Below are 26,801 nucleotides of genomic sequence, written 5' to 3'. Positions count from 1 at the left end.
TATGCAGCAGCAAGGATTTGTGTTCGCTGCCCATCTCGTTGCGTAGCAGTGTGCGCATTTAGTTTTGCCGATTTCAACCAGTTGAGCATCGCGAATGAATGAATGAATGAAGCCACAAACTACTGCAGAACCGTTACGGCGTAGAAGAAGAGTTAAAAATCGCCATTACATTTTTTTTTTTATCTTGCGCACCCACTAGTGGCAGCACCACCGTGCCGCCCGAGGCGGTGTGTATGACTGGTAATTACTAACACTGGCCACTAGGCGGTGTGTATGACTGGTAATTACTAACACTGGCCACTAGGCGGTGTGTATGACTGGTAATTACTAACACTGGCCACGAGGCGGTGTGTATGACTGGTAATTACTAACACTGGCCACTAGGCGGTGTGTATGACTGGTAATTACTAACACTGGCCACGAGGCGGTGTGTATGACTGGTAATTACTAACACTGGCCACTAGGCGGTGTGTATGACTGGTAATTACTAACACTGGCCACTAGGCGGTGTGTATGACTGGTAATTACTAACACTGGCCACTAGGCGGTGTGTATGAGTGGTAATTACTAACACTGGCCACTAGGCGGTGTGAATGAGTGGTAATTACTAACACTAGCCATTAGGCGGTGTGTATGACTGGTGGTACACGTACACGGCCAAACCACAAAAAAAATCGACTCGATGGGTTTACCATTTTTTCTTAGGTATGGTGCTCCGCTGGAGCTCCGCTATTAATGAGACTCCCTCTGCCATCCTACATTTAACATATTTGTTTTAATTCAGTATTTTGAGCCCAAATGGCCCGCGTCATTTCACCTTTGTACCAGCAGATGGAAGGATTTAGTGCAGATTGAGGATTCATTTCTTCATTCATTTCTATTTTGAAGAACAGAAAAACCCTGACACGTTTATTTCGAAATAAAATACAAGTTTGTTTGTGTTTGATGAGGTTTGAAGGAGAAACAGTTTTGTTTGGTTTTATTTACACAGACATCAGCAGCTGAACTTCATCCATTTTACTGATCAGATTAAATTCTGCAGTAAATCTCAGTGTGAACTGTAAATAATCTTTATTAATATTTGATTTGTCATGACAAAGTTCCACAATCAAAATGTTTAACAACAGACAGTAGGAGTAAAATTATTTGTTTCTGCAAAAAAGTAACCCAGGTATTAAAATAAACTGTACAGCATTTTAAAGGGGAAAATGTTTTTTGAAAATTAACCAGAAAATGTAAAATATTTCTGTTTATTCTCACCATTTAATAGATGATTATATTTGTGAGTTGAAAATTCATTCAGTCTTTAATACAGGAGAGATGATCAGTGGGGCTGAATTTTTACCTCCTTCATTTAAAGAAGGACAGAAGAATGGATAGAGTTTCTGAGTGAAAGACTGACCAGTGAAAGAGTAGATATGAGATCTGGACTTCACATCATAAAAGGAGACCAGACCCTCCTCATAATCCACAAACACCCCCACCGTCTCCACCTTCTCTCTCAGTGGGAGGGGAACACAGAGATCAGCATTAGCCTCATACTGATTCTTCTTCCCCAGTCCCACAGTCCACAATCCATTCTGAGGTTTCCATGTAATCCACCCCTTCCTGTTAATGTTCTCTCTCACAACTCCTAAATCCCACTTAGTTTTCCCTCTGACCTGCACCTCATAATAAAATCTCCCTGAGGAGAAACTCTGCTTTCCCAGAACACAGACATAACAATTAAACCTCTGTGGTGTATCAGTGAGTTTCTGCCGCTCATCTCCATGTGTCACTTGTTTTCCATCAGCAGACAGGATGAGTTTGGGATGAGCTGTATCAGGATCCAGAGTCACATCCACTGAGAGAAACACACAGTATGTGATGTGAGTTTGCAGGTAAAAAAGATTAAATCATCATCCAGTAGTGAGGATCATTTGTAGCATTTACATATCTTAACACGCATTTTAATAACAGGTAAACACCGGTTTCTGAGCAGAGAGAGGTTCCGTTTAGCCCCTTGATGGAAACTCTGTAGTGGCCACATGAGCTGTGGGAGTCACTTGCTGGTCGGACATTTTGAACTCCGACTCAACTTGTGGGACACCGTGGATGCGAGTTTCTTAAAATACTGCCACCGTTTACGTTTGGCTAAGCAGGTAAGTGTTGTTATACTAGACTAGGGATTTAACAGTGAAGCGCAGTTTACTGTTTCAAACGAAATATGGGTTCATTTTGTTTGACCACCAAAGCTAACATTGCTAGCGAGGCTACAGACGGCGCTCCAAGCTTAGTGACCCTCAAAAGAATTCTTGCACAAACACGACTTTATGCTAACTTTAATGTGTTGGAATGCACTGCGTGTGTTTTTAATGCATTGTAATTGAATTATGGTGTAGTTTTGTTTGAGGAGGAAATGATGCCCATGAGCACTGGGAGGAGGGGGAGGGGTGACCTGGTTCTGCAGTTAGCAGTAGCCGCGCAGTGAACGCAAACGCAGGGCGATTTGTCAGTCAGAAATGTTACAATTCTGCAGATCCAAGCCAGTGTATAGCGCCATGCGGGAAACTCGCTGATTAAAGTGAAGGGGCTTCGAAGTTGGTTAGACTTGGGCCCAGGAGAAGAGCACAGTCTTCCCAGTGCCTCCCGAATGGATGCTGCGGCAGGAATGAAAACGCTAGCGGTGGGCGGATCGATCTAAAGCAGGGGTCACCAAACTTTTTTTTTCTGGGGGCCACATTGTCGTTCTTGACTATGATGGGGGGCTGGGGTTGGGTCAGCTATATAACGTAGAATTGTATGACCCAGACAAATATGACCACCATCAGGCCTCATTGTGTAGTAGAGATTACTAGCCTGGCACAGCCATCCCCACTACTCTATCCCCACTACTCTATCCCCACACCACTCTATCCCCACACCACTCTATCCCCACTTGATTCCTGGCACATATTTGTTTATCTTTACTAGTGGTTTGCAAAAGTAGTAATTGAGTCTTCACACTTTGTTTTAATTTAAAATACCACAGATAGTCCATTTATTTATTTATTTATTTATTTTTTAATAAAAATAACATCAAAGCTGTCAAGGTAAGAAACATCTGCCTAGCTGACGTGATTGACACTGGCAAAGGTGAGTGAAAAATTATAAATTGTGGGTAGGCCTGTTGATATTAATAATAATTGTGTGCAGCACTTAATAAAGGTCAAATAAATAGGCCTATAAAATAAATACATTTAAAAAAACAGTGAAATTATAATAATATGAGCAATAGATCACAGCAGTTGTGCTGTGTCCTGCACGTCATTGCTCTCATCCATGGCCAAAGCAAAAAACTCGAATTCTGACGCTTTCTCATTCAGCTGGTCATACACGTTGTCCCCCAAATCTTCGGTTTGCCTGGTCATAGGAGGTGCGGAGAGACTCACCGCGTTGAGCGCATCCTTCTTGTCGGGACACACCTCCTCGGCCACAGCAAGCATGCATACTTTAACAAAGTCCCCATCAGTAAATGGCTTTCCATGGGTAGCTAGTAGGTAAGCTACCTTATAGCTAGCTCGGACAGCAGCCTGGTTGATCTGGGTTTGGCGAAGGAATACATTCTGTTGTGCAGCCAGTCCGCATTTCATCCTCTGAATCCTGTCTTCTCTTGTTTGCCCTCGCAAACTAGCATACTCTTTGTGGCGGGTTTCGCAGTGACGAAGCAGATTATATTCTTTGAAAACCAACATGCTTTTCTTTACATACAAGACAAACTGCACAGTCCTTACACTGAACGAAAAAATAATCGGTGGTCCACTGTTCTTTAAAAACTCTGCACTCTCTGTCAGCTTTTCGCTGACCGCTAGCCATTTTGCTGTCCTGAACACTGACAGTTCTCTGCGCATGCGCTGCCTGTCACTGCTTGATCGCGAGCATATGACGAAAATTCGGAAAATATGAATAGTTCATTTTATAATGATCAATTTTAATTGATAAAATCAACAAAATACAAGATGCAGACATGTTATTATTTGCCAAAAAGCAATTTAAAAAAATAGGCCATTACCACTTTTGGGGATTGCCTCATAGGGCTGGTTCAAGTGGTGGGGGGCAGAGGGGCTGAGGGGCCGCTCAAAGGGGGGTGGCGGGCCGGAGTCGGCCCGCGGGCCGTAGTTTGATGACCCCTGATCTAAAGTATCGATCTAAAGTATCGATAGTATCCTCCATTAAAGCAACACAGAATGGTATGTTTCCTTGTGCCAGCTGTTTAAACTAAAGGGTCGATTCAACAAAGATCTTATTTAACCTTTTCATGTGTGAAATGTGAAGAAAAATAGTCCAAGTTTTAAGATTTTGTAGGATTGTTTTCATTGTTCATAATTGTGCTTAAACTGAAATCCATTTATTAAGTTACTCAGAACATTCTGTCTTATTTAAGGCATTTAACTGTCCATGCATGTGGGGGAAAATGTTTCATCCTCAGTTCATGCTGAACCATATCAGTTATAAAACACGAACATCTATATTTTCATACATATACATGTATCTGCAATTGCTTGATTATTTGAGATTAAACTAATGTATTCTTTTGAAAACTGATTAAAATTATCTCATCTCATTATCTCTAGCTGCTTTATCCTGTTCTACAGGGTCGCAGGCAAGCTGGAGCCTATCCCAGCTGACTACGGGCGAAAGGCGGGGTACACCCTGGATAAGTCTCCAGGTCATCACAGGGCTGACACATATAGACACAGACAACCATTCACACTCACACCTACGGTCAATTTAGAGTCATCAGTTAACCTAACCTGCATGTCTTTGGACTATGGGGGAAACCGGAGCACCCGGAGGAAACCCACGCAGACACGGGGAGAACATGCAAACTCCGCACAGAAAGGCCCTCGCCGGCCACGGGGCTCGAACACGGACCTTCTTGCTGTGAGGCGACAGCGCTAACCACTACACCACCGTGCCGGCGATTAAAATGATCAAGTTAAAATATTAAACATTTTCTTATACTAGCATCACTGAGATGTCAAGGTTCTTTTACTTTTATTATAAAATTAATACTTTGGCTGCTGCTCAGATTAAGAAAGCAATTTGAAGACATCACTCTGGGTTGTGATCACCTAAGGCTTTGGCTTTATTTTGTCAAATGTTTTTGAACCAAGTCTGACTATTTCCCGCTCTTTATTTCGCTCTTATTTTCAGACTTTGTTACTTCAGGTGGTTGTCTTCTCCAAAGAAGCCAGACGAATACAGCTTGCTGTACCAGAATCTGTCAGTGAACTGATTGATGGACTGAAAGAGAGACTTGGACTTGAAGGTGATTTCTCACTCCAGTTTGAGGATCCAGATTTTGGCAGTGCATTATGCAACTTGACAATGTCTGAATTACCAGCTGAGCGTGCAGTCCTGCATATTATGCAGGACTGTAATTCATCTCTACTTAACCAATCCAGTGACCATTCGACTGGTTCAGTCTCCGCTCTTGATACAGCCAGTGTTCACTCTGAGCATTTCAGGTCTAGCTCAGACTCTATCCAGAACAATTTAAGGCATGTTGCTGAGCGTCTCTCTCCGTTCCCGATCTCTAAGTTCTCATATGATGTTGAGTTGAAATTGCGTAAGGGTAAGGAGATGTACGAAAAGTCAAAGAAGGGCCTTGACGTGACAAGAGACATTAAAATGGACATTTTGGATAAAATTGCACAGGCAATTTTTGAAATCAAAAGCTACCCTGACAAAGATGAACTTCAATCAGTTGCCTCTTCCCTGGTTCTTAAGGAGCTAGGTAGCATCACAGGCTACGAAGGATGGAAAACAAGTATCCAGTACAAGCTTGGAAACTACAGGTCAAAGCTGCACCAGACAGGCTGCAATGAGGCCATTATTAAAAAAATGTTCTGTTTCCGGTCCACCGGCCGGGTGAGTGCCGTATGTGCGGGTGAAAATTTTTCTTTTTAACGCCGGTTTTTCGACATTTTTTTCGGGTTCGTAAATCTAAAATCGAACTTGACATTTACGCATTCCCAGGGCTTTCCACTAAGGCTCATACTAGCCAGCCATGACAAATAAGTAGCCGGGGGGGGAGTAAACACAAAAACTCCTGTGCACGCAGTTCCCAGGGTTAAGTGTATTTTCCACAGACCCTTTATTTATTCACTTTACTCAAATACAAAGTAAAATGGCAGTAAATCTTCTTTCTTTTCTTGCGTATTGCATCATGAGGCGTTCCTGGCTTGTAAATCTCTTATTTTCAGTGCATGACACATTCACGCAGCTGAGCATGCTATGAATTAACAACAACGCTCTACAGTGGGGCTTAGCCCACTTAGCACACTACTGCCTCCGCATGTCGGGGCGCAGATGAGTTACTCTCCCTTGATCAACGGTTCAGTTTGACATTATTGTCAGTCCGTTCGATAAACATTTAATTTTATTAAAATCGAAAATTAATATTTAGAGCCTGTGGGCTACAAAAATAGTAATTAGAGTAGCCAGCTGGACTTAATTGCGTGGCCGGCAGCCGGCGCTTGTGGAAAGCCCTGTCGAATCAGCTCTGCGCATGCGCCGTGTGGCACAAAAAAAAAATGGTACGAAGGAAGGAGATCCGGAGTTTTCAAACATTTGCTTAAGTGTGAAATTGCAAAATGGTATTCTAGCGAACAACAAAATAGTAAAGATTCAGAAAAACAAATCATTCAGTGATCATTTTAATAGTGTAATTTCATCCGAACTAGGCCTAACGGTCGATTTAGAACTACAAAAAGTCCGTGTGTCGGACATTTTAAGTACCTTTGTAAAAGTTTTGTAAATGTTGCAGTCAGCATTTAAAATGCTAGCTTAAAGTTTTTGTACAAGTTTCAGTTGATTTAACTGTCATATTTTATTAAATGTGTCTGCTTTTGTAATAAAAAAAGTACTGAAAGAAAAAGCAAACACAGCATTGCGATTTCTTATCCATCCATATATAATTAAAAAAAATAAAATAAAAAAATCCCACCCTCCCGACTGAAATTTTTTTTGCCCACAGGACAGGAAACGGATTTTTTTTAAAGGATGGCCTGAGGTGGATGTGAACAGGAAAAGAAAAGGTGGAGATGAGGATGACCGCCTGTTCACCCTGAAAAAGCCCAAACATGGAGAGGTCAACCATGTTCCAGATTATCCACAACACCATGATGATTCTACTCTTGAAGAAGAGAGTTGCCCTGGTTGATGAAATGAAGAAGAAAAAGAGCCTGACAATGATGCAGCACAAGATGGAGCTGAAGTTTTCCCTTAGGCGGAGAGAGGTAGTAGAGGGGCAGCCTATGGTATCCGAGGTCCAGGAGAGATGGCCTGCACTGTTTTCCTTTGAGGAGGTAAGATTGTGCTCATTTATTTCGTAACTTTATGATTCAAATGCTCAATGCAGTGTGTGTGTAATTGGTTAGGTCTAATTTTACCACATTGACTATAACTGACGAAATGCGCGATCTGTTATAAGCTATATTGGCAAGCTATACTATACTCCGCCCTACCACTCCACTACAGGCCACTCCACACACTCCAACTCACTACACCAGTGTTTCCCAACCACTGTGCCACGGCACATTAGTGTGTCGTGAGAGATCATCAGGTGTACCGTGGGACATTATCCAATTTCACTTAATTGTTCCGAAAATTGTTTATTTACTGCAAATAATTTCTCTTCGTTCGTCTATGCCAGCGACGTATAGTGACCAGCAGAACAATTAAATACTCTTCCAATAGATGGCAGCAGGTAGCTAATTAACCGGTGTATCTACCTGTTGCCATTTAAACAAGAGAATTAGTAATGCTTCAGGTGTGACAGCGGTGATAGCGATAGCAGGGATGAGAGTTTTCCGCTTTTCGGCGGATTTCCGCTTTTTCTGAGTAAAAATCAACCTTTTTATATTATGCCAAATACGTTGAGATTTTTTTTTTCCATTTATTGAGGGGGGTTGGGGTATGTTCCTTCGTGATACTCAAGCGTTATTCATTCCTACAACGATGTTAAATGTTTACATTTTCGCTATCTTTAGTCTCGCTAAATCTCGTGGTAGAATACGTGTTATCTACAATGTAATTGGCCAAAACATCGATGGCAAGAGCATGATAGCCAATCATAACAGTTCTTACAAAAGAGAGGACGACAAGCTTTTGTCTTTGGCCAAAAAGCTGAAGAAGTCAAAATGATCAAATGAAAATGAGAAGTGACTGAACTATAAATAATTGTAAAAGTGTACATATACATTATCCCATAAACTTAGCATTCGTTTGATTTAATACATTGAATACGGTATGTATATGATAGTAAGTAAATCTGAATTAATGCTGACAGTTTTGAAAACTTAAATATTTCAAAAGACTTCTTGAAGAAATCATATGCAGCTAATGAGGACATGGGGAGAAAAGGTCAGTCACCCTAAGAAATTTTATTTAATATATGAACATTTTGATAATTAATAGAACTTAAGTTTAATGTGAATTTAGTTTGTCATTTTTGTTGATCATAAATTATAACCATACCCTTGAATGTAGAATGTGATTTTATTTTGAATTCAAACACGACTCCTATTGATTTGATACACATTTTCATGTAAATATATAAAAAAGACAACAGATATTTTATATCTACTACAGCTCAGATTGCAGGAAAAGTGGTTTGTAAGGCCTTATTTTTCAAAATTTTCTTTGGGGGGGGTATCCCCCCCATTGGCTTTGGCTTTTTATATATATATATATATATATATATATATATATATATATATATATATATACACACACACACACACACACTTTTGTGATATTTTTGTTTGGTGGTGTGCCGTGGGATTTTTCAAATGTAAAATCTGTGCCGTGGCTCAAGAAAGGTTGGGAAACACTGCACTACACTATCAGCCCTACAATTCATAAAAGAATTTGTCCTCCCAAGGAGTATGTCCCCTAATTCAACTTTTAAATTGAAAACAATTAATGTGTCATAGTCAGATTAATTGTTAGTCCTTAGGATTTGTCTTTACAGATGCCAGTGAAACTTAATGAAACTTTTTTGCCAGAACTAAATGATATACATTTTTATAGAGTAATTGTATTGTAGCTCCCTAGGAATTTTCTGTTAAGAAGAAAAACCCTAACAGAATCATTCATGTCCAATTATATTATTTTATTGTTTGTGTTCATATATCTGAAGAATTTAATCGAATCACCAGCAAAGACCTCCTGGGGACTTTCACTACATCCCTTGACAAATATGTGCCTCGCCTGCTTAGACTGTACCGGGCTAGGGAAGGCAGGCTTTGGTCAGAAGATGGAACACTTCCTTGATAACCTTGATGAACAGGTAAGTGATGTGCCTGAAGCTAAAAGCTTTCATAAGTTGAGGGAAAATAACCTGTCATGCTTTTCAACTGCCAAACCTTGAGCACTTGCTGTGTTCAATCAATGACCAGCTATTGTGTACCAGTCAACAGCCAGCCTTATCAATATCAACACAGCACAATAGGTGACCTTTGATACCAGAACAGGTGGCTCATAGCTTATAGTTTGAGTCTGTATACTTGTTCAGATAACATTATATTGCTTGGATTATATTAAATACATTGTAATACAGAGCACTGAGAAAATTTACCAATGTTATTAACTGAATGTGTTTCTTTGCAAGGATTGGATATTTTGAATAGTTGACTAGGGAATTTAATTGTAGTTGCTTTCAATTTGAGATCAGTATAGTTTGGAGCAAATTTCATTAATTAAACAGAGAACTGAACTTGAGAACATTTCAAGCACAGACACAGTATGTCTGCATCATGAGAAACTGTTTCTGATGAAATATGAAGAGCTACAGAAAAGTTGTTGTGATCCATATGAAAGGCACAAGAAAAAAGTTAAAACAGAATTACGTTCAATTCTTCCTGAAACAGCAGATTCACTTTCAAAACTGATAAATAAAAATATTAAACCTGGACAAAAATTGTGTTCTAAATGTTCACAGAGAGTGAAAGAACCAAGCAGATTCAGCAGGTTCTACAGAATCAGAACAAGAGAGCATGTGTGTAGATGTGGATCCAACATACACTGGTGAGGTAGCTGAATCACTTGACAAAAGCCTTGTGTCAATTGGTTGCTCTCCACTGAAAATTGCCAAGTATAGCCACAAACAGAAAGCTGCATATGGCAAAGCAAAGCTGCAACGAGTAGAAGAAACTTTACATTCTAAAATGAAATTTTATTAATTAATGAAATTTGCTCCAAACTATACTGAGAGAGTATATTTAACTTACAATTTCTGTTGTATGTTAGTTTATGGCAGTCAGAATCTTTCTTTAGTCCAATTCCTATAGAACAGGGAGGAAGTTCAGCCATTTCTAGATGTCTAAGAACAAACTCATTTATACTGATCTCAAATTGAAAGCAACTACAATTAAATTCCCTAGTCAACTATTCAAAATATCCAATCCTTGCAAAGAAACACATTCAGTTAATAACATTGGTAAATTTTCTCAGTGCTCTGTATTACAATGTATTTAATATAATCCAAGCAATATAATGTTATCTGAACAAGTATGCAGTTTACAGACTCTAAAACTATAAGATATGAGCCACCTGTTCTGGTATCAAAGGTCACCTATTGTGCTGTGTTGATATTGATAAGGCTGGCTGTTGACTGGTACACAATAGCTGGTCATTGATTGCTAATGTTACACAGTCTTAGATTAAAATCAATTTACAAATAATTAATACTGAGCATTAATTGAAATTTTATTTAAAATTGAGGAAGGAACACGTCTCCTAACCTACTTGAGCCTTATTGAAGCATTCATTAACCCTCAAATATCATCTCATCTCATCTCATTATCTCTAGCCGCTTTATCCTTCTACAGGGTTGCAGGCAAGCTGGAGCCTATCCCAGTTGACTATGGGCGAAAGGCGGGGTACACCCTGGATAAGTTGCCAGGTCATCACAGGGCTGACACATAGACACAGACAATCATTCACACTCACATTCACACCTACAGTCAATTTAGAGTCACCAGTTAACCTAACCTGCATGTCTTTGGACTGTGGGGGAAACCGGAGCACCCGGAGGAAACCCACGCGGACACGGGGAGAACATGCAAACTCCGCACAGAAAAGCCCTCGCCAGCCACGGGGCTCGAACCCGGACCTTCTTGCTGTGAGGCGACAGCGCTAACCACTACACCACCGTGCCGCCCCCCCCTCAAATATCAGTTATATGAAAATATATCAAAAATTCGAATTTAGTGAAAATGGATTTTTTAAACCCCTGTAGTTTAAAAATACTTGAGAGACACAGAACAACAATTTGGAAATATAAAATATGGGTCTTGGGGATTACTGAAAAAAATTTACAAGTTCCTAACTGCTATCCCACATTGGATTTCTTGCTACTGAAAATGGCATGTTTTAGAAATTGGCGAATTTCAAAACCCTATTACAGACAAACTAGGAATAGTGGAGACTTGGTAAAACTGAAATTGGTAGATATTTCTGTGTAGATTTGAATAACATTCTTAGTTTAAGCATTACTGCCACAGGCAAGCTTCCAGAATGAGTTAAAAATGCAAAAAATGCAAATTTGTCTTTTTAACTTCCTTGTTAAAATCACCATGTAATATACAATGACCATTGAAATTCTAAGTTGAAGCTTGTAGTACAAGACATTGAGTCTCTCTGTGCAAAATTTTAGGTTTCTATCTTGCATAATAAAGATTATATTGCACTTTGAAATATGTATGTTTTGAGCAAAATGCAAAAAAATTGAAAAATTCAAATGCCTGTATCTCTGAAACCGTTGGAGATAGGAAGCTCAAATTTTGGGGATTAACTTCTTTTAATAGTACAGTATCTCTGAGCCCTCCAAATTTCATTGAAATCTGAGATGGCCGAGCATAAATTTGTCAGATATTTATTGATTTGGCATGGAATGACCCTTTTCTTTCACACTCAATCATGTTTGTTACTTCTCTTCAGGACACTGACCCTGAAGAACGAGTGCTCAGAGGTGTGTCTGTTGCCATCCTCACTGTCCTCGAAGACAATGATGCTGCCATTTCACCAAATGTGCGAGACATGGCTATTGTGTTGGAAGGGGCCATTGTGCTCCATGACCTACCAGACCTCAGTACTGCCTTTGCATACCTCTTTGGCCTTCTGTATGCCATGAACATTGATTATCCAAAGGAGATGAGGTATACCTTTGAAGCACTTCAGACACCGGCGCTTTAAGGGGGGGGCTTCAGGGGGCTCAAGCCCCTGGGCCACAGCCAATCAGGGGCCTCATAAAGGGGCCTTGTAATATTAATAATAAACTGTCGGAATCGTGGGCCTACATTAATGTACGGATAGAAATAAGGTTAGAAATAAATGAGCGCACAGTAGCCTGCTGTAAGAGACATGGTGGATGTGGTTCGCGAAACGAACACCCACAACTGTACCAGAATAAAATGTAACAAAATGTAACGTCACACACGAAAGCGCGCCAAAGACTGCAGAGACACAAATTTAGAGGCTTTGAAAGATGAAGCGTTCACATGTTAGCGGGGCGCATAAAAGGGAAAAAAAGAGAGATGCAGGTAATGATAGAATCGTTGCCTAAAGTCACAGACTTTTTTAAGGTAAGGATCACCAATCTGTTCAGAATATCAGCTACTTAGTAGGACTTGGTTTCGTGTATTTCGGTCTGTAGAGTTATGAGTTTGGCCGCTGTCCATGGTGTTTACGTTTCATGTGGCCACCGAGCCAAGTACCTTGACTTGCAGTGAATGTTTGTTTTCATGCCGCCGGGCTATTTTTATGTATTTTATTTTTTAAAAGGACTTGTCTGTAGGTGTGTGTGTTTTTATGTTTACAACACATAGAGTACACTCTAAAAAATAATGGGGCCAGTACCGGTTCTTCAGGGCGATGCCATAGAAGAACCTTTTTCAGGGCTTCAAAGAACCGTTCATGCAACAGTTCTTTAAAGAACCATTTAAACCATTTGTTTGAGCAGTGAAGACAGATTTGTGTAAACATAGCCTATGTGCATTGACCAGCAAATGGTAAGAAAATTCCAGGCTCTGAAGAAGCATTTCCAATGTGAAGAACCTTTCGCATAATGTAATGGTTCGTCACAGAGTTTTGACTCTCCATGGAACCATCCAGAGATTTGAAGAACCACTGAAGCACCTTTATTTTTTAGAGTGTAGGTCTACATTATAGCGCACGCGCGCTTGTGTGGTTATCTCTGGCCATGCCCCTGCGTGAAAGTTACGCAGTAACACTGTCCTGTCCATGGTAATAATCAGAACTGGCTCTGTAATGATAATGCGCGCGTTCTTCTCTCCCTCTGTGGTCGGATGTGTTGAGCGATGTGAGCGTGGGCCTTGTGCAGCTACGCTGAGCCAAACATAACCTATCGTAGACTTTTAGGCTAATTACGTGCTTACACTGTAAATGCTTGATATGTATTGCAAATAAAATAAGAGTGTTTTCCTGGCCAACGGTAAGGGTAGGGTTGACCGGTAGCCTATGAGGGGCCTCAAAAAACCCAGTAGCCCCCTGGGCCACGGGTGTTGATAAAGCGCCCCTGACTTCAGACTATCTTTTTTTGAGCTTGGCTCTCGATGCTCACAGAGCATAAGGGGTCTCAAAACAAAGCTATTGCTGTGAGCTAGTCATTTTAAGCATGCAGATCTCTGCCTCTGAAACAAAGATTCATGAAACTTTTGGAGATGTCAGCTGCCAGTTCACAAGAGGTGCATATACCGTGTTTCCACTGTTCATGTTTGTTGTTGGTGCTCAAGTAAAACTTGGGTGGATGCACTATCTTGCATGTACAGTTATTTTGAGCATGCAATTCCAGTTTGCCTGTGAAATATACATTTTTGGTATTGTTGGATGTCAGTTAACAAGAGGCGGTGGAGCTTTATAATTTTTTTTATTCTTAAATTCTTTGATTCAAAGACCTTTAAACGCATTTGAAAAATGCATGTGTTGTGTGACATAATCCAAATTCAAGATGTTTTTGGATGCGTTTGTCACAATCATTTTACAAGATTTGTAAGAGGCACAGAACCAGTGTTTTGCCTGTTCAAGTTTGTTGCTAAAATTTCAATGTTTGTGCAATTTTAAACTTGTCTAGTTCATTGTGATTAGTGCTCATTTACAACTTCAAGATACACTTGGACAGGCAATTATTTTATGTATGCATGTCCTGTTCACCACGTTGTTTACCAAGAGGAATAAACAGTGTCGGTTAACTTAATGCTTTGCACTCTTCATTGTTTTTTTTTTAAATATTAATTTATTTATTACGGCAACATGCATTTTTATCGATTTATAAAGCAACATTTCTATCTCGCTGAATCAAGAATTGTGTGTTTATTCATCAGGAATTTCTGTATTTGTTGAAGATAGAAATACATGTTATTGAAGCAAGAATTTCATGGTTAGCCTCAAGAATATCAAAATTATGTGAGAACTCTTGTCTAAACTTGAAAACTAGTAAAAGTCAACGACAGTAGTCAAAAGTTGAGACAATTCAAAAATCTATTGCATCATGATGCCTTGATAATTTGAGTTTTCTCAACATTTTGTTTTTACAGTGTAGTGAGGAGGATAATGAGAGACACTTTAAGACTTCCTTTTAGCTGGAGAGATCTACAGATGAAAATAAGTCTGATGATGCAGTGGTGTAATGATGATCTGTACATTTTAATATGAGAGGAAACAGAAACCTCACTGTACCTGCATACTGCTGAATCCTCTTCAGTTCTGTGGAAACTAATTACAACAAAACATCACTTTCATTAGATTTCAGATGGTTTCATTGCAGGACTTGAATTTTAAAAAAAAATGAAAATTGATCAAATATTATAGACTTGTGCCTAGAAAACACCATCTCATAAAAGTTTCTCACCTGCTTCCTTTAACTTGTCATCGAGTTTCTCATTCAGAATCTGCTGAAGCTGATACAGAGCTGTCCTCACAGTGTCCCCACTCAGATCAGTGTTAATACTGATCTCAGTCCAGTTCTTGGTGTGTGGAGGGCTGCACACGGAGGAGTAAATCTACAGTAGAGCAGGAGAGAGGAGAAATCCCTCAGCATGGTGAGTGTTGTTCTGTGATGTTCTGCATTGCCAGTGAACAGAGAGAGGAACACTGACCTGTAGGAGGTGGAGATGCTCCTCAGTGTGTGAGAGCTGCTCCAGCTCAGTGTCTCTCCTCTTTAGCACAGTGATTTCCTGCTCCAGCTCTTTAATGAGTCCTTCAGCCTGCCTCTCTGCTGCTCTCTGCTTCTCCTCCATCACCTCGAGCAGCTCAGCCTGACTTCTCTCAATGGAGCGAATCAGAGCAGTGAAGACTTCAACACTGTCTGCTTTCTCTTTCTCTGTGCTTCTCTAAAGGAGCAACACATTTTCACTTTCTTTACATCACACTGAATAATGAACTAATCTTTATTGCGGATCGTTAATTTCTTCAGATTCAAGCAAACAATACATAAACTATTTTCCACACACTTTGCTGAGCTCGACTGAGTGTTTGATCTCTTGGATCTTCTTCAGTCGGTCCTGAATCATCTGCTGCACATCTGTCTGTGTTTTCCCCAGCTGAGTCTGAGGACAGAGCAGAAGACAAATAATTGATATTTTTAATACTTTTGTACCTTTGTCCTGGAATTTGATCTCAGAAATTTCCAGTCTGCTCTACCACTGGATAAATTAATTTGTGTTATCTATAATAATGTATAAATTTGATGTTAATGAGTGTTTCTCACCTTCCTCTCTCCGCTCTCCTTCTCTATAGGAACAGTGTTGTGATTCTTGTGGTCTCCTTCAGTGCAGAACTGACACACACACGTCTGATCATCTCTACAGAACAGTTCTAGGGGTCTCTCATGTTTCTGACATATGTAGTCCTCCAGGTTCTCCACAGGGTTTATTAATTTGTGTTTCTTAAGTTTGGGTACATAATTATGAAGCTCGAGATGAGTTTTACACAAACTTGCAGAACAATCCAGACAGGATTTCAGGGCCTTCAGCTTCTCTCCAGTGCAGGCATCACAAAGAACCTGAGGTTTGTCAGAACCACTTTTCTTCTTGAAGAGATCTGCAACCTCTCTCAGTGTTGTATTAATCTTCAGTTCAGGTTTCTTGGTGAATTTCTCTTTACATAATGGACAGTGACAGTGTTGACTCTTCTCCCAGCACTGTGTAAGGCAGCTCTTACAGAAGTTGTGTCCACATGGAGTGGTGACTGGATCAGTGAACACATCCAGACAGATCAAACACAGCAGCTGCTCTTCAGACAGGAAACTGCTGGAGTCACCAGAAACTAGGGTTGAGAGAAAATAATGTTATACATTGTTTATAAATAGTGTAGAAATACTGGAATTTGTTTCAACCTTGTCTCTATTCAGTCCACTGCATCTGTAGTGTAGGTGTGAAAATCACACACCAGAATTTCTACACGTTTTTCTGAACTGATACCAAAAAGGCTTTTCATTCTAAACTCGCAATTGACGTCTAAAGGCACTTGTCGGGGCATCATTTTAATGTTTGTGGAAAAATATTTTTGTGGAATCCTTTCATGAATTTTACAGTCAAGGGTATTTACAAGTGTACTGTAGATCTTACATCAGAAATAAAACCCAGAAGCTCCTGCGTTAATAATAATGACAGTCGTTATCACCCCAGCGCTGATTATTTTTACATAAAACTGTTCATGCTTGAGTTCTTTATTCCTCTTATACAGAATCAGCGCAACACTCCAACAATAAAACACTTTTCTTTCACAAAGTCACACTTTTTTCATTCTGTAGTCACTCTAAATGTGGAACATGTGCAAAAATTCAAACTTTGTTCATGTCCCTTCCCAGATTTTTAATGTCGTCTCAGACTTTTGTACCTCACTGTGTATTCATCTTTTTTTTTATCATACATAGTTTTACATTAGGCGGCACGGTGGTGTAGTGGTTAGCGCTGTCGCCTCACAGCAAGAAGGTCCTGGGTTCGAGCCCCGGGGCCGGCGAGGGCCTTTCTGTGTGGAGTTTGCATGTTCTCCCCGTGTCCGCGTGGGTTTCCTCCGGGTGCTCCGGTTTCCCCCACAGTCCAAAGACATGCAGGTTAGGTTAACTGGTGACTCTAAATTGACCGTAGGTGTGAATGTGAGTGTGAATGGTTGTCTGTGTCTATGTGTCAGCCCTGTGATGACCTGGCGACTTGTCCAGGGTGTACCCCGCCTTTCGCCCGTAGTCAGCTGGGATAGGCTCCAGCTCGCCTGCGACCCTGTAGAAGGATAAAGCGGCTAGAGATAATGAGATGAGATGAGTTTTACATTATACATCTCATCTCATTATCTCTAGCCGCTTTATCCTTCTACAGGGTCGCAGGCAAGCTGGAGCCTATCCCAGCTGACTACGGGCGAAAGGCGGGGTACACCCTGGACAAGTCGCCAGGTCATCACAGAGCTGACACATAGACACAGACAACCATTCACACTCACATTCACACCTACGGTCAATTTAGAGTCACCAGTTAACCTAACCTGCATGTCTTTGGACTGTGGGGGAAACCGGAGCACCCGGAGGAAACCCACGCGGACATGGGGAGAACATGCAAACTCCACACAGAAAGGCCCTCGCCGGCCCCAGGGCTCGAACCCAGGACCTTCTTGCTGTGAGGCGACAGCGCTAACCACTACACCACCGTGCCGCCACATTATACATCTTTAGCTTTAAAAATGTTGTAAGGTTCCATTAAATTGCAGCCTGATCACAGCCATTTTATCCTGAGTATTTGTGCTGATTCTGATTAACAATTACATTCCACAGTCATATACTTTAATTTAGTTTCATGTATATTCAGTTGTGCCTAAATTACTGACAAACATGAGATTTAATCACAGCGATCTTTTCTCTTTACTGTGAAAGTGTCGCGCTTCCGGGCTCACCCAGCACTCAGGACTCCACTTCCCACAATCCCCCTCGCCCCAGTTACTACCACGTGCTCTCCGTCAGCCAATCCGGAGCCACTTCCCCGGAGCGGCTCCCCCGAGTTCTAATCACCATCACCTGTTCCTTTCGGTCTCTGTTAGTATTGATGCTCCTTTGCTTGTTTTGTTCCTCTCACAGTATCGCCTCTGCATTCCGTCAGACTACTGAGCGCTATTATTCTGAGTGTAGTCCTGTGTCTGACCCTTTCTGCCTTCCGCTTTCCCCCGTTCCGCCCTTGTGTTTCTATCGCCTGTGTTTTTCTGATTCCTGGTTCTTGGACTGTTGCCCGTTTCCTGACCACGATTTGTCTCGCGTTACAATCCTCCTCCAGGACAGTTTATTTTCTGACAAATTTAACTATGGATCTAATTATTGAATTATATCTTTATATAATTAACTATTCAGCTAATAAAATCTAAAACATCCTCCACAGATACACAATGTCAATCTACAGCATCAATAACTGGCTTTCTAAGATGTTCCTGCATTATAACACAAGTGTGAGATGAAAAGTGGCACAAAGTCACCAGAAAAACAATGAAACCATTCACTGAGCTCATTTCTATAACCCTTCATTTCAGCCAAAATTTCACAAGTCCTTCATTAAATGATGTAGCTCATCCACCATGCAGTACAAGTCCCTGTGAATTAGTTGTTACTATAGAAACAGTAACTTCCTGCTGCATAACAATTTTTAACATAAACAATCATGTATGAGCTGTTTAACTTACATAATGAATGTGGTTCTTCCCTGCTTCTCCTTCTTCTGTCTTTTGCTGGTGATGAAGATTCAGCCATTTTCTTCCTCCTGTGTTTTGAACCTTTTCAGTCAGAAATCACATCATTCAGTTCACACATGTAACAGTATGAGGTGTTACTGATTAGCCTGTTTGACTCCACAGGCCTGTCTGCAGTGTTAAATCTCAGCAATGACACTGGAAGCATTTAGACTGTGATATAAAACACACGTAAACATTCTCATCTTCATTAGATTGTAATAAACACAGGATTTCACTGATCATTCTCACAGCCCTCAGCTCAGGAACTGGATCATTCACAGTTTCTCACTGACTGATCTGTTTCTGTAAGTGTTTATGTTTCACCAGGCCCGGCGCCAGGAACAGTTTACTAAGGGGGCAATTAGAAATCGCAAGGGGGCAAATATTTTTCATATAGTGTGTAGTAGTGATGGCGGTCTGACAACGTGTTTCAAACAATTAACTGCGCCAACCACAAAACCACGGCCCCGAAGGTTGCTTTAGTCCGGGAAAATCATGTGACATATTACCAGGGCAGTTGCGCTTTATCAACCCCCGTGCCCACCTGTTACCCCTCCCCTCCGATTTTCTCACAGACACGCGGTACAACCGGAAAGATGCCAAACATAAAACAACACACACAAACCTACAGGCAAGTCCTTTAAATTTAAAATACATACAAATAGCTCCGCGGCATGAAAACAAAACGTCAATGCAAGTAACGCTAACCACTTAATCCGCGATCCCAGTTTAGGCGTGTAGGGGACTAAACACTCTGAAGTGATGAATTTTCACCCCCGCTGCATGGGGGGTGACGTCAACGACACATATTCTTACGCTATTTGCGCACAAAGCGGACCATATATGAACACATACACCAACATAAACGGAGATAAACTTAGCCTACAAAGAAAGAAAATGGATTCACAATGTTGAGATTGAATTCGTTTAATTCGGAAGGGGAAAGACTACTCCCGTAAACTGACTGCATATTACAGGATATTGCAGAGACAGTGCACTTTTAAGTGTAGACTACATGTAAAACCCCCGCCCGCACGACCCCGCCCCTTGTCCTTATCACAGGTCTGTGTGTGCGCGGCTGTGTCAGCATTTAACACACACACCCACAATAACTAGTCCCCAGTAGTTAGGATTGATACATATGTCTAAAACAGGGTTAATATTAAATTCAGGCTTTTTGAAATAATCCTACCTTAATACAGTTGAATTCTACGATTGCAACGTAAGAATCATAACAACCAATCAGATTTGTCCTACCGTGCCAGTTTTAGTAGTGATTTATGTGAAATGTATTTTTGTGCAATGCGCAACCACTTAATATTTCGTATTTGAAAATGCAAATTATTAATACGTCTATAATACATTATATTTTCATAAGAAAACAATTAAGTGATTTGAGTCTCCGTTGAGGGGGCGGGGCTGTAGCCACGAGGGGGCGACGCCCCCTTTCGCCCCCCCCATGGCGCCGGGCCTGTGTTTCACCCAGTGATCACCTCTGGACTTCCAACACACACACACACACACACAGTATAAAATATAATTGTATTTTAACTTGTATTTCAGTGTTCATGCTGGAATCAGTTTAGTTTTGAGCAGTTAATAAAACACGGCAAACTTTAAACCTGTTTTTCAGCTTTGTTGTCTCGGTTGATCACTGATCATGAAAGACAGCTTTTAAACTAAACTCAAAACACTTATCAGCTTGTATTTCAGTGTCAGTGTTTCAGCAGTGTGTTAGAGACTCTGTCTCTGTCTGACATTGTTAACATGTGCAGTTTATCCTGATAAATCACACACTGACAACCTCTGAACTATAAAACATTCACTGAAGAACATACCTTTATTTTACTCGCCTCTTTTCAGGGAGTGAGAATTGTCTGTGTTTATATTTCAGAGTCGGTGAAAATCCTGCAGTTCATTTCAGAAATTAATGTGAAAATAAGGGTTTCTTCTCGATGTGAGCTGTAACTGCTTTCACTTTGACTTTAATCCCTTCCTTGTTACCTTTGTAGGGGTTGATAAAGGGGCGGTTCCTCATATGATCACAGTGCAGTTTGTCTCCGCCTCCCTGACTTCACCTCTGCTCATGTGGATTTGTACAGTCATTCAAACTGCACATGAAATAACAATAATGTGGTTTATTTCTCCTGCAGATTATCGTGATTATCGGAGAAGACCGTGGGCCTCGTCATTTCATCTTTGTCCCAGCAGATGGCAGCATTTGGCCCAAATGGAGACTTCATTCATTCATGATCACATGCTGCAATTATTTTATTCCTGATTCACACTTGTTTTGGTCATGCTGTATTTTTAAGGAACATTTTTAGTTCTAAATAAAACAAGAATAATGTTTGTATTTTTGTTGAAAGGAGAAACTCATGTTTGTTCAGTTTTATCCACACAGACATCAGCTGCTTTTAACAAATGTCATTGATCATTTTAATATTAGTGTGAACAGTAAATGATCTTTATTAATATTTGAATTGTAATGAAGTTCCACAATCATACAACTGAATGAAATGTGTGATTATGTCAGTTATGTATCTGTGTTTTTTTTTAAAGCTTATTTTATATCTGTACTTGAAAAAAACCCAAAGAGAATCTTCACTTTGAAGTTTCAGTACAGATGGATTATCATCCATCCATTATCTGTAACCGCTTATCCTGTTCTACAGGGTCACAGGCAAGCTGGAGCCTATCCCCGCTGACTATGGGTGAGAGGCGGGGTACACCCAGGACAAGTCTCCAGGTCATCACAGGGCTGACGCATACCATTCACACTCACATTTCATACCTATGGTCAATTTAGAGTCACCAGTTAACCTAACCTGCATGTCTTTGGACTGTGGGGGAAACCGGAGCACCCAGAGGAAACCCACGCGGACACGGGGAGAACATGCAAACTCCACACAGAAAGGCCCTCGCCGGCCACGGGGCTCGAACCCGGACCTTCTTGCTGTGAGGCGACAGCGCTAACCACTACACCACCGTGCCGCCCCTTATGATGAACATACAGCCTTGAAAACAATAACATCTGGTCTTTGATTTAGAAATTTTGTACAATGAATATGAAACTTGGCTAGCATTAAAAGAAGGTTGATAACATTCATTTTGTCTATGGTTATTTTCTCAGATTTCATAAGACCAAATAAAACATATTGAATTTTAATTTTGAAAGAATGGTCAATTTTAGTATTTATGAAGTTATTTAAATCAACCCAGAAAATATGATCGTATGTACAATCCCAAAATAAGTGGGATATTGTTTCTTCAGCATTACCACAGAAAGAGCATTGTGTGTCGATATCTTTCTTATATTTTATTAGATTACACTTGACAGGATAACGTCTGTTGGAGTCATATTTGAGATTGATAGAAATTTGCTTTGAGTTGCTGGCAACCTGTAAAAGAAAAAGATTTTTAGTTAGTTATTATAAATACTTATATGCCTACCTCTTTGTTTATATACTTACCCACGGGCGCAGATAGAGGGTGGGACGGGATTCGTCCCACCCAGATTTAAATTCACCTCGTTCCGTCCCCCCGGGGGCGTGTCTACGTGGGGGCAGGGGTGGGCAGTGCCCACCCTGAGATAAGCCTTGCCCACCCTGATAAATTGGTTGCCCATCCTATAAAAAACGCCTGTGAATATCATCACAATATGCGCGATTTTGCTCGGAGGTGGCGTCTTGTGTTCTCCTTTAAATCCATTTTGCACTCTACTGCTTTCTCATTGGCCATTTCGAAAGGGAAGGGGGGGTGCCCTGCCCACCCTATATATAAAAAAGCTGCGTGCGTGCTCGCTCTACGCACATGCGGTAGTAGCAAAGTCAGTGTGTACGGCAGTACTGTAGATTCCGAGTTAATAGTTAACAGTAATACATTGCTTACTTTCCCTTCTGATAGTCATGCATAGGTTTCTCATTAAAAAGCAGACACCCTCACCCCCCCGTGCCCAGCACTTCCTCCAATACTGAGGACGTTTCTCAGCCCAGCACCTCTGCCCTCATCCAAAGTTGCCTCAACACCGTGCTAAGCGCTGCATCTTTGTCGGTGGATGCTAACATCGTACATGTCTCTGTTCCCGTTGATGCTAGCACCTCTGCTACAACAGATATTACCGATAAAGATGCATTGCTCTGCACAAATGTTACAGGCATACAGTCTTCTGTTCCCCTTGATTTAAACACGGATAACCCATCTCAGCCCATTCTAAAAATTTATCCAAAACGCCTTTTTGGCCAAACCTACCGGTCATTTAGTGCAGGCTGGTTTCAGTCACGGCCATGGTTGGAATATTCAGTCTTGCAAGATGCCAGCTTTTGCTTTGCCTGTCGCAAATTTAGTTTAAATTCGGACAACATATTCACCAAACGTGGGTACACTAATTGGAAAAAGGCTCTGGAAAAAGACGGTGGCTTTAACAAGCACGCTTCCAGCCTTGTGCACATTAGGGCGATGGCGATGTCCGCCTGGCAGGAGTGTCAACGCCGTGGAGAGACAGGAGAAAGTATCGTTCACCTTCTCGGTCAAACTCAGATTGAAAAGAACAGATACTATGTGAAAAGTGTAGGTGAAGTCATACAATTCCTCGCAGTAAATGAACTGGCTTTTCGGGGGCACACTCACGGGGCTGAGAATGAGGAAGGGCTTTTAATCCGGCTGTTCGAGTATACACTCCTCAAAGATCAAAAACTGAAGGATATCGCAAAATGCATCCCCGAAAATGCTAAATACACATCTAACACCATCCAAAACGAGATAATTGAAACTCTGGCAAAAATGGTTCTAAAAGAAATCAAAAGGAAATATGATGAGGCTGACACCCCTGGCATGAGCATCAAGTGTGATGGCACCAGGGACCGCTGTAACATTGAGAACCTGTCAATAATAATTCGATTTGTCCGGAATTCCATTCCAGAGGAACATTTAATTGGCTTAGTTGAATTGGACCAGCTTAATGCTGAATATATGTGCAATCAAATCCTTTCACATTTGTCTGATCTGGGTTACAGTGCAAATAATTTGGTCTCCCAATGCTATGATGGTGCTTCTGTTATGTCAGGAGTGAGGGGTGGTGTCCAGGCCTTGCTACAGAGCAAAGTTGGCAAAGACATCCCTTATGTCCACTGTTACAATCACCAACTACATCTGGCAGTGGTACATGCAATGCAGTCTGAGCCTCTAGCAAAGAAGTTCTTTGACTGGTCTGGTGCAATGAACACATTTTGTCACAGACATTATGTTGTACATAGATATGACACCCCCACACTGAAAAGACTCCTTGAAATCCGATGGACCAGTCATCATGATGTCACAAAATCAATTGTTGACAATGAGGATGCCATCAGGCAGCTTCTGTCTGAGGTAGCAGACGATAACACTGCTCCTTGACCTCTGTACAGAAGCGTGTGGTCTTCTGACCCAGCTGAACTGCCTGAACTTCTTTGACACTGGTAGATTTCTCCTTCGTGTGCTTGGTGCGCTGAAGCCAGCCAATTCAATTCTCCAGTCACAAACAGTAGATTTATGCACTGCAGGAGAGGTGGTGGCAGCCTCACTGAGTATACTGAAGGAGTTACGTTGCGACTCCTTCTGGGAGGAGCATTTCTCTCACTGTGGAAGCACTCCTAATCCACCTAAAAGGAGACGGACAGTTAACTCCCAGCTTGATGGTAGCATTATTTTGTCAAGTATAGGGCATGGTGACTCCAACAACCTAGCAAGTGCTCCTAATCAGGCATTTAAAAGGGCTATGTACAACATTCTTGACAGAGCTATTGTGGAAATGGAGACAAGGTTCTGTCAAAAAAATGTTGACTTAATGAAGGCGACATCGTTCCTCCTGCCCAAATCTGTGTCTTTTCTTGACCCCTCTCTCCTACAGCCACTTCAAGTGCTTGCAGGCCAGGAACTTAATGATGTGGGCTTACAAAATGTAACTGCTGTGGCAAAAACACTGTTAGTCAATAATCTAAGCACAGATGCTAACCTCTCTGAAGTGTGCAAATGCATCCAGCAGTACAAGGAGGCCTTCCCCATGCTGCATAAACTGTATGTCACCGCACTCATCATTGGTGTGTCATCAGCTGCATGTGAAAGCTCTTTTTCTACTCTGACTCGCATTCTCACACCTCTCCGAAGAACAATGCTGCATTCAAGGAAGACACATTTAGTCATTCTGGCACATGAAAAACAAATAACAAAGAATTTGGATATGAATGAATTTGTTTTAGAATTTTCCAAATCTAACCGCAGACTAATACTGTAGATATTCCAGGTTATACACTAGAAACTGATCACTTATCTAACTAGACTGAGAGCAATTTTCCACTATTCTTGTTCTCTAGTAGGGGTAGTTCTTTAATACACCTATATTGCAGCCTATAAGTTCTGTTTGTATTCATAAAAAAGGGAAAAAATATTGATATAAAAATGTTCCATTGCTTCTATTAATCACACAAGTCCATGTAATGACAGGTCCTTTCCTTTTATCACTAGATGCAGATATGGTGCATAATGAAGCCCAACCTTTTTTTCATGTGTCTGTTTTTTTCATGTTTGACCCTCTGAATGTTTATGTGTGAGTATGGATCTCAACTTATACACTACATTCCAAATTATTATGCAAATGACTTTTTTCACTGATTTTCCTGAAGAGTCAATAGAAATGACAATCGTCCTAATTTTCAAGTCATCAACCGTCAGTGTACAAATCAACTGTTTTTGAACGAACCTTCCAATGCTAACTGTATTTTTTTGAATAAAAAAAAAACTAAAAATGGACTGTTCCAAATTATTACGCAAAATAGAGTTTCAAAAGATTTTTGTTCTTGTAAAGAACTAAAAATGGCCATTTGTGAAATTGGAAGCATTAGTAGGTGATAATTACTGGAATCAAAACCTAGTTCAATCAAAACATCTTATAGTTCAAATTGCATTACTGGATTTGTAGCAGATTCAGAGCCCAGTGGGGTTACCCAACTCCCTGGGGTCAAGCAGATGATGATGGTGAGGACGATGATGATAAAAAAGTAGCAAATGTCAGAAGAGCAATAAACAAAACCTCTTCCAAGCAGTGCAGATTTCCCACCATTATGTTATTTTATCCACTTTGCTTCAACCAATCACCAGCAACTATCATTTAGGAAATCTTTGTCCTATTAATTTGCTCATACCCGTCTGAATGCGCTATTAATCATGGGAAACACGTCTGATCACGAAAATGGGGGACTTATACACACATACATACACATACACTACAATAAGAAATGTAATTTGTTGCCCCCCCCAAATAAACCAAACGCCCACCCAAGCATGACATCCTGGCAACGCCTCTGGGCTTCCGTGTCAGTCATTTTAACTTAAACAATTAACTGTCCGTTTTTAACAAATGATGGAGGATCAAAGAATAAAGTTCTGCTGCTTTTGTGTCCGTCAAAGTAATTTCCAAAAGTTCATTCATTAATTACTCACAATGCCAGGTGAAGTTTTTTTTTTTTAGCTTCTGAGATCAGACGGGATCAGGCGTTGTCAGAGTGGTTTGGCCGTAAGCCAATGCCAGGTGAAGTCTCTTCAGTGCGCTGTGTCCTTAAACGTCGGCTCAGGCAGCAAACTTTCTCCTGTCCTCGCTTCCGTATAATCCACACAGGGGCGTATCAAGCTTTCCAAAAGTGGGGGTGTTCTGGAATGGGGAAGCCATATCATTAGAAATCGGTTTATACACGCCCGGTGTTCTGAAATTTCTTCCTACCTATAATTTCTTCCTACCCGTAGCGGAAATTTATAGCTGTATACAGTAGCAGAAAATTATGGCCCTGTGAATTCGCTGTTGTACGCATGCGCAGTTAACTCGGGTAGGACGTTTTCATGGGTAGGATGAAATTTCAGAACCCCTGTTTATGGGCAGCGCCATTGTTTGAGTCCAGGCTGCGCGCGCATCCTAGCAACGGTCGGTTTGTTTACAAACATGCGAAGGGGTCTAGTTGCTAAGCAACAGTGCTTATTCAGTCATGACAGACCACGCGGCATTATCTAGCATTCAGTCAAGC

General features: G+C 40.9%; 1 protein-coding gene and 1 long non-coding RNA gene across 3 annotated transcripts; both read right to left on the bottom strand.

The window, feature by feature from the left end:
* Positions 1-1,136: 1,136 nt before the first annotated feature.
* On the bottom strand, positions 1,137-20,997 carry LOC132899761 (E3 ubiquitin-protein ligase TRIM39-like). 2 transcript variants are annotated; one of them, XM_060941910.1, is made up of 8 exons: positions 20,755-20,997; positions 18,703-18,792; positions 15,755-16,311; positions 15,498-15,593; positions 15,144-15,377; positions 14,897-15,047; positions 14,725-14,760; positions 1,137-1,843 (listed from the first exon to the last, which is right to left on the bottom strand). In XM_060941910.1, exons 1-8 carry the CDS (start codon positions 20,786-20,788, stop codon positions 1,296-1,298), a joined length of 1,746 nt encoding a protein of 581 aa, XP_060797893.1. In that variant the 5' UTR covers positions 20,789-20,997; the 3' UTR covers positions 1,137-1,295. The 2 variants fall into 2 exon arrangements, with proteins under 2 accessions (XP_060797893.1, XP_060797921.1); XM_060941938.1 differs by having other exon boundaries at positions 20,589-20,777.
* Positions 20,998-23,660: 2,663 nt separating this feature from the next.
* LOC132899717 (uncharacterized) lies at positions 23,661-24,957 on the bottom strand. Its single transcript, XR_009656703.1, has 2 exons — positions 24,743-24,957; positions 23,661-24,389 (listed from the first exon to the last, which is right to left on the bottom strand). It is a non-coding gene; the product is annotated as an uncharacterized LOC132899717 (long non-coding RNA).
* Positions 24,958-26,801: the final 1,844 nt, after the last annotated feature.

The sequence above is a fragment of the Neoarius graeffei genome, chromosome 1, assembly GCF_027579695.1.
Source record: "Neoarius graeffei isolate fNeoGra1 chromosome 1, fNeoGra1.pri, whole genome shotgun sequence".
In the NCBI taxonomy this organism is placed as follows: Eukaryota; Metazoa; Chordata; class Actinopteri; order Siluriformes; family Ariidae; genus Neoarius; species Neoarius graeffei.
Note: the sequence above shows the minus strand (reverse complement) of the source record. Positions and strands in the feature narration are given on the sequence as shown.